Below are 13,409 nucleotides of genomic sequence, written 5' to 3'. Positions count from 1 at the left end.
AATACAAGCGAGAACCTACAAGACAAAGTCTCAAAAGCAATCAAAGAAATTTCACTTCCACTTTCTCTCCTTTGGATTTGGATTCTCCTTGGGAATAAAGAAACGCGAAGGCGGCTCAGTTTTCCGTTTCTGAATCAACATCCATTACAAATCCATCTCTCTGCTCTGACTTTCCTGTACGGTTCCATTCCATCTCCCTTCAATTGATTCTCATTTCGTCCTAAAAAAAGTTCGTCGCTGTTCTTTCTTCTTCAATATTCGTATATCATTTCTATGCGTATTGTATTTTGCTTGTTTTTTATGTTTTTCATGATCTGTGATGTTTTCATTTAGCAAGTTTTGTTATATGCATTATGCTGCAGTTAGGGAATTTTTGGAGTCATGGCGTTCTTCAAAAGTTTGACGGCTCTTTCTAAGCTACGGTCGCGTGTTGTGAGTATATTGCTTCCAAGTTCTTCCTATGTTACTATTTTTGAGGTTGAGGTTTTAATGATCAGGAGATTTCTGCTATGCTTCAGGGACAACAATCTAATCTCAGCAACTCCGTTAGATGGCTTCAAATACAGAGCTCATCCGATCTTGTAATATTCTTAACTCACGTTTTTTGTCTTTTCTTTGTCATGCCTGATTGGTTAGGCTAGGCTATCTTTTTAAAGCGTCTAGACTTCATTTTAAGATGAATCTTACAGTTGTGAATTGTTTAATCGGATTGTGACGGCTGCAATTTCTATCTAGTCGGAATTGATCTCTGTTGCCATTATCTGCTTGCATCTTTCTAATTAGTTGATCTCTGCCCATTTTTTTGTAATTAACTGGCATATGGAGTGATTACTTCAATCCAATAAGTGATTTCGCTTATGAAGTTATATCTGTTATGCAGGACCTACAATCTCATTTGAGGGAATTGATTCCAGAGCAGCAGGTTTGTCTATCCTAATAGTATTCATATAAGCACGATCAAACTTTCCAGCAAAACCTTACAGTTCATTAATGTATATTCTTAACATTTTCAATAATTATATAGGATCGCCTCAAGAAATTCAAAGCTGAACATGGAAAGGTTCAATTGGGCAACATCACTGTTGATATGGCAAGTATATTATCATAACTAGTCTCTATCTTGCTGCTCTCTGATATCCGTGGCTAAGTTTGTTACCTCATGATCCATTCAACCAAATCACTCCCAGGAGTTCTTACGGGAACTAATGAACATTTCTGCAAGGATTTTCTTCATATCTTTTAATTAAATGCCTTGTCTCTAACATTGAAGGTACTCGGTGGAATGAGGGGAATGACAGGACTACTATGGGAAACATCTCTACTTGATCCTGACGAGGTATTCAATCCTTTTGGTTAATACCTAGCGAAGTTATTTGGTCTGAAATGTCCAATATACATGGTTATCTTTGGTTTATTTGAATTGGATGAATGCTGATATTGAAACAGTAATTGATCGGGAGTATTATATTTCCAGGGTATTCGCTTTAGAGGTCTGTCAATTCCTGAATGTCAAAAATTACTACCAGCTGCCAAGCCTGATGGAGAGCCATTACCCGAGGGTCTTCTGTGGCTTCTTCTCACAGGAAAGGTGAGTTGGTCAAAAAGCTTGTGTTTGACTTTTAGAAATTTATATCCGTCTTGTACTGCCAAATATTTCTTGTAATTGGGGTTTTGCTTTATACTGCCAAATATTTCCTTATTTGTTCTTTCATGTATCAGGTGCCAAGCAAAGAGCAAGTTGATGCATTATCTAGGGAGTTACAAAGCCGTGCCAGTGTTCCAGGTTCAGCTTACTTCTGTATTAAACTGTTCAGAACTTGATAGTGGGTTTGATGCTTCTATGAATAGCTAATGAAAATCAGATTGTCTAAATGTTTTGTTTATCAGCATTTGTTAGTACACAAGTACGTTAAGTTTTTGCCAATATTTCACTTTCCTCATAGAACCCTGTAAGTTGTATGATAATATGCATCACGTTAGTTGTACAAGCATGTATGGTTAATTTAGGACATCCAGTAGCTGTCTCTTCCTCTCCACCGAAGACATTTAGAATGTCTTTCACATTTGTTGCACAAGGATATTTGATTAGTTGTGACTTCCACAAGCATTTTCCTAAATGGTGGGCTTTTGTCATTCCTGGATGCAGATTATGTATACAAGGCCATTGATGCTCTTCCTATTACATCTCACCCAATGACTCAGTTTGCAACAGGTGTCATGGGTCTTCAGGTTTGTAATTTTTTTTGACAAGGTCTTTTCAAGTACAACTTAGGGGCGGGGGGATTTGAACCCAGGATCTCATGTCCTTGGTAATATACAGATGTCAGTTAAGCTAAACTCATGTTGACTCTTGAGGTTTGTAATGAAGTTCTCTATTTGTCATGTCCTAGATGAGGTGAATGGTGATTATGATTTTCTTGCTCAATACGTGACGAGTTTATGAGATAATAGGATCAGTTTGGATATTTTCATATTTGATTTCCTTAAATATTTTCTGGTTTGTTTATCTTGATCAAAACCCATCGTTTTATGTTTGGTTTCAATTTATTAACCCCGCATTGCATAGTTTGGTTTCTTGGAAGCATAATTATCTTCTGGTTTGTCTATCCAGCTTCATCTTGGCATACTGTTTTAGCTGTCTTTTAAAGCATCTACTTCTACTTTATTTCAGGTTCAAAGTGAATTCCAGAAGGCTTATGAGAAAGGAATTCACAAATCAAAGTATAGTTTTATGCATTTGCGATTCAGGCTTCTTATTTACTCAATACTCAAGTACTGAAAACTATTCATTATTTTAGGTACTGGGAACCAACGTATGAAGATTCAATGAATTTAATTGCTCGAGTGCCTTTGGTAGCTTCTTATGTCTACCGCAGGTTGGTAGATCACTTTCTAACTATAGACTTATCGATTATATTTCAACTAACTGTACCTCAACATGGAATTTTCTCTTTTCCAATCAGCTTCATCATAGGCTATAATCTTTGCATATTTAAAAATGTTCTGGCATCTTCTTGCACATTCTCTTCCTTGTTACCTTGTTGGATTAATTTGGATATCCTTCTAAACATATTTGAAGGATATACAAGGATGGCCATATAATTCCAAAAGATGACTCTCTGGATTATGGTGCAAATTTTTCGCACATGTTAGGATTTGACAGTCCCCAAATGCAAGAACTCATGAGGCTCTACGTTACTATCCATAGGTACTGTATATGTTATTCCACTCCCTATGACTCAGACCATTTGAATGTCTAATATCTCATATCATAAACTTGAGCAAGCAAGAGAGAATAATTAGATTAAATATAATGTTTGTTTGAAAAAATGACCTGCAGTGATCACGAAGGTGGGAATGTAAGCGCTCACACAGGCCACCTTGTAAGTTATCTCGCTTCTCAACTTTCTCTCCTGTATTTTATTGCTTCTCATATATTCAGGAAATCTGTTGCATAATGATTGAAACATGACTTTTCAAGCGAACTAGGGTAATGTTTCTACATATCAATATTCATACCCACGTTTAATACTTTCATGCAGGTTGCTAGTGCACTTTCAGATCCTTATCTTTCATTTGCTGCTGCTCTAAATGGTCTGGCTGGACCATTACATGGTTTGGCAAATCAGGTGCGGGGTAGATTGTTTTCTAATAGATACCTTTTCTTCCCCTCCATTTAGTACTAGCTCTTAATTTGTCATTTGTAACACTCTCATGATATCGATGGATTTAATTCTTACTACCCTTTCCCCGTCACGCCATTCACCTTCAATTTATTTAAAGAGGGGAAAAATGCATCAGTAGAGAAGCAACGGGTATTGCGAACATTCTTTGGGTTTGTTCATTATAATTTATAACTGATAGTTTGATTGTAAGTTATGGAACGTTCTTCAGAGATTTATTTCCTTTTGCTGTATATCTTTTGACTTTTGAGCGATGGAATTTATTTCTTCAGTTTAAGACCGTAGATATGAAGTCATATGATGCTTGAGTGTTAATCTTAACTTGTACCAGTTGGCTTGATGACATGAATGCATAGCAAATGTTTTGCCTTATGGATCTTAACGACAGATAGAGATTGCCAATTATTGTCTTCTCATATCCCACTGCTTGCAGGAAGTTCTGCTTTGGATCAAATCTGTAGTGGAGGAGTGTGGAGAGAACATAACCAAGGATCAGTTGAAAGACTATGTTTGGAAAACACTAAACAGTGGCAAGGTGATAACCTAAATTCATTCTTCATTTTCATTCTAGCTAAAAATGTCAGGCTTGGAGCTCATATTTAATTTACCTTCATCTTTGATCATAAAAAGGTACGATAGTGTATAAATTGGTAACTGTACTATTTTATAGTAACTGACTATCTCTCTTCAGATCTTCATCGACAGGAATATGCATTTTTTGCCCTTTTTTAGTTGGAAAATTTCTTAATCCCCCCACTTAGTTTGCCAACTGTTTGAGAAAATTTTCCTTCAAGCATCTCTGCCATATTGGTTAGTTTGTCTGGGAGATATTTTCTCCCATTTTCACAAACACCAATATATTCGAGATCTTGTCTACTATAGGAAATGAAGATGTTTTTTACGCAATTCCTTTTCAAATTTAAGGTTGTATATTGATTATATGAACTTCCAACAATTCCTTATTATTATTTTCAAATTTTAGGTTGTTCCAGGATTTGGTCATGGAGTTCTGCGTAAAACAGATCCAAGATACACATGTCAGAGAGAGTTTGCCTTGAAGCATTTGCCTGATGATCCTCTTTTTCAGCTGGTTGTCATTTATCCCTGATCGGAAACTTTAATTAACATATATCTGACCTTTGTAGATCTTTTCTTATTTACATAAACGTAAATCCTTCACACACTAACCTAGCATGGACATTACCAGGTATCCAAGCTCTACGAAGTTGTGCCACCCATCCTAACAGAACTTGGCAAGGCAAGATAAGCCTCTCTGTGCCTTATCTAGCTCAATTGTGCATGCTCCTTATCTTCCCCACAAATAATTTCTAAAAGCATATATGAACTCATTTTTTATGTATGGGCTTTTTAACGGTTAGGTACAAAATTCTTCTGGAGATTGTTTTTTTAAAATGACTTTTACCAACCATTTAGATTTAAATTCTCTCCAGTTCATATGGTCGTAAAATGGATTCTACTTTGTTTATAAACAAGACATGCTCCCAAGACTATATACTTCTTGATTCCTGAGTCAACATATCCTCTGAATTGTTAATGCTCATAGAGGGCTCACAAGGATCTTACATGGTTCTCTTGTGGCATTTTCACCGTTTGCAGGTTAAAAACCCATGGCCGAATGTTGATGCTCACAGTGGAGTGCTGTTGAACTACTTTGGTTTGACTGAAGCAAGGTAGATCGCATTTCCGCTTTAACTTTCTAAGTTTCAAGAAATTGACAGCTAAAACTTTCATTTTTAACTATGTGCAGGTACTTCACTGTTCTCTTTGGTGTTTCAAGGAGTCTTGGAATTTGCTCTCAGGTTTGTTTTCTTTACCATTCATTTTCAACTACTTAATCTTGCTACCAAATTCTTTGAGATTCACTATGATATATTTTTTTGGGTTCAGTTAATATGGGACCGAGCTCTTGGGTTGCCACTAGAGAGGCCGAAGAGCGTGACGTTGCAATGGCTTGAGGACTACTGCAAGAAAGCTACTTGATTTTGAAGTGGCTGACTAAAAGAAAAGTTCATTGAGGCTTCACAAATTTGTTCAGAGCGAGAGATTTCCTTATCATTTGTAATAAAGTATTCAAGCATGGTTTACCCACACAGATGCAAAGATCATCTGGAATTTCCTTTCGGTGATTAGTAAATTTTTTATTCGTTTGATCTCATCAAGTAGTTGTTGTTAGAAGTGCAATGAGAAGGAGGATATGGTGGGAGCCATTAATAAAAAGGTTTGACCATTAAGAGCTGAGCAGAGCTCAGGCTGCACTTATCCCTGTAAGTTACATACTTCCAAGTATACATGCATTTTTCAGTATCATATTCCCTCATTGTTCAAAAAGTTCTTAGGACTGTTTTTGTTGAAAGTGTTAAGAATCATTTTTGTTATATTTAAAGTTAAAAGAAAATTGTTTTAATTGGCAAAATTATTGAAAATATTTACATTGTTGCATAATGTCATCGCCTTCTAGCAAACTATGGGTGCATATGATAGTCTATCACGGTTCAGTGATATATTGTGCTATGTTTATAAATATTTTGGTTCATTTTGCTATATTTGAATACAACTCTTTAAAATTACTTAGGTTGGTAGGTTGGTATTGATGTTTGATTGCAATAAAAGAGTAAATTACAAACAATATTCTAACATGCTAATATTTTGCTAAAATTTTGTATGTTTTTACCTTTGAAAAAATAAAGATTGCTTCTCTTTTGGTATGAAAGAGTATAGGTCAAAATCTGTAATGTTATATTCTAGAAAGAGAATATTGTGGAAGTAAGAAAGTTGAAATGCTAATTAATAGCTAGCTTGTTATTGAATTTACACAATTTGAAAGTGCCTCATTTCAATTTTTAATGAATCTTTTGGTGCCAAGATCTGGACCGGTAAGTTTGGCAAGCAAAATGGTCCAATTGCCTATAAATGAAACAGTGTAGGAATAATCACAATGAAGTCTTGGGTTGGATTAAACTGAAATATACAAATTAGTACTAAGATCATTTTTTTCTTTTCAAGAAAAGGTAGATGTGGGATCAAATTCTCACTTTTCTTTTTTAACAAAAAAGAAAAAGAAAAAGAAAAAGAAAGAAATCCTCTGCCTACCCCAAAATATAGATCAGATAATTGATGTGATAAAATAAAATTTAGATTCTTTCTGCGATTTATACACTATTAATCTCACACGTAATTTTTTTAGTCCATCATATATTTATCTTAATTACAAACGAACATTAACGCTTTACTAACAATGTGAAGATTTGCATCCGAATTGAGGCTAATTCTACTTTTTTAGTACTATGATAGTATATAGTTATTTCCATCGTTGTTGATACATTATGATGCGATGAAATGTTATTTATTAATAAAAAATAATAATAATATTTATTCTATAATTGTCTTTTGACTTTTTATAAATGTTTCAAAACTAATACTAAAATAAAGTTCTATTTTGCCGTCGTATGGAAATCAATATCTGAAATTAAGACTTTAATATCCTAAACCATTTTAGTTCGTTACTAGACTCGTGAAATTATGGTTAAGTTTGTTCGAGGTTGTATGAAGTAAATAATTTTGTACACATGTTTTTTTAGTATGACCACCGAAAAAGACATAAGTCAATTGACATTAAAACTGTGTGAGCTCAAAATCAATACATCGATGTTTAAATCCCAAATCCTATGTGTATTAAAAAAAGAAAACATTGTTAAAAGATAAGAAAATGACACGTGGATTACGAATGGAAGAAGCACCAACCACTCCCTCTTTCTCTCCGGAAGCTCCGAAGTCTTTGTATTACGACTAATTCACCGACGGTGAAGAATGGCTTCCATCTTCGTTGCGCCGCCGTCTCAACTGAATCTTACATCCCGCCGGAGTTTGACTCACAGAGCCGTTCTTCCTTCTTCCATCGCCAGCATTCAATTTCAGTCGAACGCCTCTCCATTTCTTTCTTTCAGGTATCCGTCGTCTTCGATTCCTCGTTTTCAACTTATAAATCTCTTAGAAGATTTCGGGATTTTTATATGCTGTAATGAGACTAATGAGCATGTTTGCAATGAAGTTCATCTGTTACTTAGTCCTGTAAAGTGGATCGACTGTTTCTTTTTGTTGAAAATGGAATGTAGCTGGTAGTTGCTAATTCCTAATTGCTTTTGGCTACTAACGCCAAGTGCTTCCACTAGTATTTGGTTTTATTTTTCTGATTTATCTTTGATGCGCCTTTGATTTGATTTCTGCTTGAGGAGTTTTCTTCCATCCCGGCATTCAATATCTATAATCTCAGAGGATATCCGGATTTTTATTTGTTGAATGGAGCATGTTAGCATTAAAGTGAATCCACCTTGATTTCTGTGTTGAAAGTGGAATTGAACGATTGTTGCTGGCTTTGCTGGTTCCTAGTTGGTTTCAGCTACTGACGTAAACAGCTTATAAGTTCTGAATGTTTTATAGTTTAAATGTTATGAACCTTCGATTTGATACCTATTTTAGCAGTTCTTTTCAACAAATTGTTTCTCGCTTCGGCATGTACAGTTTCAAAGGATATCTGGAGTTATTGTTTGGTGTTGCACTGTTGTGAGCATTTTAGCATTCAAGTTCGTCTATACCTTTGTTATGTAAAGGGAATCCATTTTGATTCTTGTGCTGAAAATAGAATTTGAAGGTAGTTACTAAACTCTAATCCCCAATTAAACACAAGCGTAGGCCCAAACAAGGAAGCTCACTCCACTCCACTTAAACCCTCAGCACAAACAGGCCCAAAGTGCTTAAACTAGTGTTAGGACTGAGACTTTCTGATCTTGTTCGACGTCTACATGGGATGGATCTTCGATTTGATACTCATTTGGTCATTACATTACATGAGCATGAATAGAACTTCGTCCATTACTTTTTGGTTTCTGATGCAAATAGGGAAAGTCTTATTGGTTCGTTCCGAAGGCTCTTCTCTGATAGTGAATCAGTTCTACTTAAGATTTCCGGGAAATAATAATTCTAGAGTGGTCTATATGGTTTCTTGAAAAAAGAACTAAAACCTATTATCTTCTCAAGTTGTCAATTGACTCATTTGTGGATTCTCTGCCAAGTTCCTCTTTAGAATCTTGTGGAATATTGGGGTGGAAAATAAAGTTTCCCCTTGTTCTTGGTTCCATCTCTTAGGACTTTTATTGTCCTTTGTCAGTTTAGCTTTTCACTTTTTGGTTTCTTTGCATCTCATTTACTACTGGTAATTATTTACTCAGAAAGATATGGCATGCTTGTAAAAGGGACAAATCAGTAGCTGAAATTCTCTTTTCACTTGCTAAGCACATTTACCAGAATCTATAATACATTTAAGAATTAAGAGTATGAAATAACTGATATTTGTATTGGCAATATTTACTTAGATGAGTGAATGTGTGATTTCTTTTAAACAGCAACAGGAAGAACATCATTGGATTGGAATTAAGGCAAAGATCTATAGCAGCCTCAAAATCCACAGATGGGAATTCCATCGAGGAAAATAGTTCGAGTAAAGCAAGTAGTGATGATGCCCAAGGTCCTCCATTTCTTACCATTTTGGCTGGATTTTTTGTCTTTTCCCTTATACTATGGATATTCAGTTCTGCTGTTACCTCACTTTTAGGTCTAGTCGTCAAGCTGATCTCAGCAAAATAGTGTCGCATAATTGGAAATGGAATAATTTCATGTTTCTAGGCTTAAATCTGTATGGTTATATTTGTAGCAAAACTTACCTGTTAGCCAGTTTTAGCTTTATTTCTAGTTAATAGATTTTATTTTCATCTTATTTATGCCCTACCTTCAGTCTTCAGCTGTGTTTAATGAACTTAAATAATTGTGTAGATTAACCCATCTATTAAAATGTCCAAGTCAAGCCCTCTTTGGATCACCAATTAAATGAACGTAAATAATTGTGTAGATTAACCCATCTATTGAAATGTTCAAGTCAAGCCATCTTTAGGTGGGGATCCGCCCTATATATGTCTATGTGGCTCGATTGTGTAGATTAACCCATAAAGTTACGTTAGAGTGATTTTTTTGAGGTAGTTAAAAATTTTCAAGTGATTAAAGATTTTTTTAAACTGATTGTGAACAAGTGCTAAAATCACTTTCAAAAGTGCATTAAAAACTAGTTTAGCTTTTCTTGTTACATGAATTCATGTTTGGCGATTCTATTTTTTTTTTTCGTTTGATTGAAACAGTCTTTAACCATTCAAGGCTTGATTTTATTCTTTTGAACTTGTTTTTTGAATTTGTATACTATCAAAAGTAATTTTGATCCATTCAAGTAGATTATCTCCCTTTAGATTGTCGCAAAATATGAGAATTTTACTTTTCACACCTGATAAAGTTAATTTCGTACAAACAAAAAATTTCCTAAAGGGCAATATCTCAGATTAGCATATTTACTTACATCAATAATTTTTCTTAAAAAAAAAACCTTCCCAATATTTATCTTTAGACAATTATGAAGGATTTCTACAGACAAGATTGGTTGGAAGAATAGATCCAAGTTTCCAACCACTGTATAAGCTAGCTTTAAAACACATTCTTTATCGATATAACAAAAGTATGACAGATAATTGTAATTACTTATCCTTTAAAGAAAGGAAAGAAAAAAGATGATATCTAACTTCCACGGTTTGCTTCTGTTTCTGGATTTTCTCCAACGGAAGATGTAAAATTTCGTCGTTCGTCAGCCGATGCAGTTATCACCGGCATCCAAATATCAGCAGTATCACTCAACAGGGACTGCACCTGTGGATCTGAAGCCATTGCTGAAGAAATCATTTCATCCACGTTATCAAGCTTTTCAGATAGCTTATCCAACTCCTTGGCAATTTCCAGCTGAATAAAGGAAATGAATAGACAAATTGGAAATAGACTTTTTAGATATTAGGTAGAATCCATTTCTTCATGGAAATGCTTGCGCAGTTGAACAAATATATATGCAATGAATGTATATGAAAGGTAATCATACTGACTTCATCAAGCTGCTTTAAGGACTTTGAGGGTACTTTTGTAACTTCAAGTCCGAGGGCTTCGATCTTTGTACGCAATTCAACTTCTTCCTGGTTTGTAAGTGATTCAACCTGCAAAATAAATTTATCTTTAGGAAAGAGAGTGCAGATAAATTCCCAAAATTTCTAGCAAGCACCTTCCTTCCACAAGCTAGAATTCTCCTCCATGCCCGTTGGATTGTCGTATTTGTTATCAGTAGTCGCTATGCAAACTTAAAAACCTTTGAAAGAGAGGCTGATCCCAACCCAAAACTGTTCCAAAAGGATGAATCTAAAGCATTTTCCACTTTAATTAAAGAACATTGCTCTATTAACTTAGATATGTTCCAAGGAATACATGTGCTTCCTACTACTCCCTATTTGGTCGACCATCCCTTTCCTTCTTCCCATAGTAATTGGTAATCTCTTCCTGTAGTTCTTTGGAGGGAACCTTTGTAGCCATTTTATCAAGAGATTATGTTCCCCTCCCTAAGTTACCTATTACAAGCCTTTCCAAACTCTAGTGTACAGCTTCAATGTGCAAGTTAGCAAGATGGCTCAGCTTTTCTATGCTTGGGTCCTATAAAAAAAATTCTCATTTTCCTATCAATAACTGATGTTACTAACCTAAGTAGTTTCCAGTGGACATGAAGTATTTTTTTTAGAACTTAAGGACACAGTTGTATCAACAATGGAACAGATCCTGTTCAAGTAAGATCATAATGAGCATGAAGTATTTCAAATACTGTATAAATACAATTAGTTGACGGATAGACACCAAGTTACATTTTCCTATTACAAAAGAGAGATTATCTTGATTCACAATCAGGCATATTGTTGTTAAACCTCTCAGAGAAAATTGGTGGGTTTGGTTGAACCTCCCAGGAAGGGTCTTTATTCTATTATTTGGACAGTCCATCATCCCAAGAAGATCAAAATTTTCTTTGGGACTTAGCTTTGGCGCTATATGGTTGATAGGTTACAACGAAAAATGCTTTACATGCACTAGTCCCACTTCTTGGTGCCTCACGTGTCACCAAACATACTAAATCTCCATATCACCTATTTGCTCATTGCTCATTCGCAACTTGCTTCTGACATGTTATTTTGGAAGCTTTTCACCAACATGTTGAATCTCTAAGGACCCAAACTCATAGATTTGAACCTATGAGGTTTAATGACCCAACCCCAAGCCAATATTGTTCAAAATCAAATTTGAGATCGTTAAGGAAGAGAAGACGAGTCAATTGGGAGGTTAAGGTTACTCATCAACGTACGAGGCTTTACCAATACAAGCGTTGTGATGAGTTTGGTAGGTGAAACACAAAACTGAAAACATGATATATGAACTGACAATACACAGAACAGGAGTGGTAAATGAAAGTTTGGTTGGTAAACACCTAGTTCAGGATTTAAATCACTATGGTCCTCTTAAATGTATACTTCCAATTTCCTAACACCAAGTTGAAGTTCAAACCAGGACAATGCGTATCTTTTACAGAAACCATAATCTCCTACTGCCACAATGCCCCGACTTCATTTATAAAGATTGAAATACCCATTACCTTCTTCTATGTTTCTTAAGCATACACAAGATTCTTACATGCTTAGGACAATTTAGCTACACCCAGTATCCAACAAAAGCAAAATCAAACCAATTTTTCAACTACCCACTACTAAAAAATCAATGTTCAAATAAAGCCAAAGATACAAGAAAAGGTTTAATCAACAACACATAACAGGAAACAGTACAGTCCCAAAATTCGCCGTCATGGAGTCCCAATACCAAATTCTCCATAAATCATAAATTCCCAAAAGAAATAACAGATAATTAAATATCGAAGCAACCCTGCGCTCGGTCCTGATGATTTACCTACTCTTCCAGACATCTAAAAAACACAATCAACCTAATTTGTCGTTCTAACAGAAAATCTCGACAATACCTAGATGAGAAATTAACCAATTCCAATTCATAACTACTCTTAAAGCACGAATGGAATTAGAAAAATCGAAAAGGGTAGATCACGGAAAATGAACTAAATATTGAAAAACTGATGAATTGGGAGGAAATTTGGACCTGGTGAAGAAGACCAGCAAGAAGCTGGAAGAGTTGCTCGTCCGCCTTCCCTTCGTGGGCCATGTTTTTCTGCGATCGGGTTCGGATTTTGCTGAGCGAGGTCTCGGGGATTTTGAGTTATTGTAGAATGACAATGGCGCAAAATTTGACTGATCTCTTTGACGTGGGATCGCCGATTATTGTGGCCAATGTGACACGCTCTCTCCTTCGCATGAACTACGGTCACACACACTGACCAATTAATTTAAATTTTGGTTAAATATTCGAAAAATACCTATGAACATTACGAATAGGATTTGTTTCCATTATCGCTTAATCAATAAAATATAGGGAAATTTTTATGAATAAAAAATAATTGAAACTATTTAAAAAGTTATAGCAAACAAAATTATTGTGCTTTATTTGAAAATGTCTCTAGAATATTATTATTTTAGTAATCAAAATTTGAAATTTAATTTAGGAGAAAATGTAAGAATTAGAGCTTAAATTAGGGACTAAAGAAAAATGAATGATGGATTTATCATTGAGTTAACTAATAAGATTGATACAAAATCAATTATATAAGTAACGAGCATAGAGTTAGAGGAGGGCTCGAGCATCCTTGATCGTACACTAAATCCGTCGGTATTGACAAAAAATAATATG

The 13,409-nt window shown here is 35.1% G+C and overlaps 3 protein-coding genes across 4 annotated transcripts; 2 read left to right on the top strand and 1 right to left on the bottom strand.

Annotated features, from left to right (window-relative positions):
- On the top strand, window positions 1-6,011 carry LOC103499882 (citrate synthase, mitochondrial). Of its 2 annotated transcripts, none has more exons than XM_008463013.3 (20): window positions 1-176; window positions 363-432; window positions 519-581; window positions 881-922; window positions 1,025-1,090; window positions 1,271-1,336; window positions 1,475-1,588; window positions 1,720-1,783; window positions 2,147-2,229; window positions 2,672-2,721; window positions 2,799-2,876; window positions 3,080-3,208; window positions 3,341-3,383; window positions 3,543-3,629; window positions 4,117-4,218; window positions 4,666-4,773; window positions 4,891-4,941; window positions 5,301-5,374; window positions 5,452-5,503; window positions 5,592-6,011. In XM_008463013.3, the coding sequence occupies exons 2-20, from the start codon at window positions 382-384 to the stop codon at window positions 5,682-5,684; spliced, it is 1,416 nt and encodes a 471-aa protein (XP_008461235.1). In that variant the 5' UTR covers window positions 1-176; window positions 363-381; the 3' UTR covers window positions 5,685-6,011. The 2 variants fall into 2 exon arrangements, with proteins under 2 accessions (XP_008461235.1, XP_008461234.1); XM_008463012.3 differs by having other exon boundaries at window positions 13-229.
- A 1,367-nt stretch (window positions 6,012-7,378) lies between these two features.
- On the top strand, window positions 7,379-9,474 carry LOC127150561 (uncharacterized). Its single transcript, XM_051088431.1, has 2 exons — window positions 7,379-7,648; window positions 9,104-9,474. Exons 1-2 carry the CDS (start codon window positions 7,512-7,514, stop codon window positions 9,342-9,344), a joined length of 378 nt encoding a protein of 125 aa, XP_050944388.1. The 5' UTR covers window positions 7,379-7,511; the 3' UTR covers window positions 9,345-9,474.
- A 586-nt stretch (window positions 9,475-10,060) lies between these two features.
- Window positions 10,061-13,029, bottom strand: LOC103499886 (uncharacterized). Its single transcript, XM_008463023.3, has 3 exons — window positions 12,765-13,029; window positions 10,673-10,780; window positions 10,061-10,535 (listed from the first exon to the last, which is right to left on the bottom strand). The coding sequence occupies exons 1-3, from the start codon at window positions 12,825-12,827 to the stop codon at window positions 10,317-10,319; spliced, it is 390 nt and encodes a 129-aa protein (XP_008461245.1). The 5' UTR covers window positions 12,828-13,029; the 3' UTR covers window positions 10,061-10,316.
- Window positions 13,030-13,409: the final 380 nt, after the last annotated feature.

This window comes from Cucumis melo, chromosome 1, assembly GCF_025177605.1.
Source record: "Cucumis melo cultivar AY chromosome 1, USDA_Cmelo_AY_1.0, whole genome shotgun sequence".
NCBI lineage: Eukaryota > Viridiplantae > Streptophyta > Magnoliopsida > Cucurbitales > Cucurbitaceae > Cucumis > Cucumis melo.
This window is presented reverse-complemented; position numbering and strand designations above follow the sequence as displayed.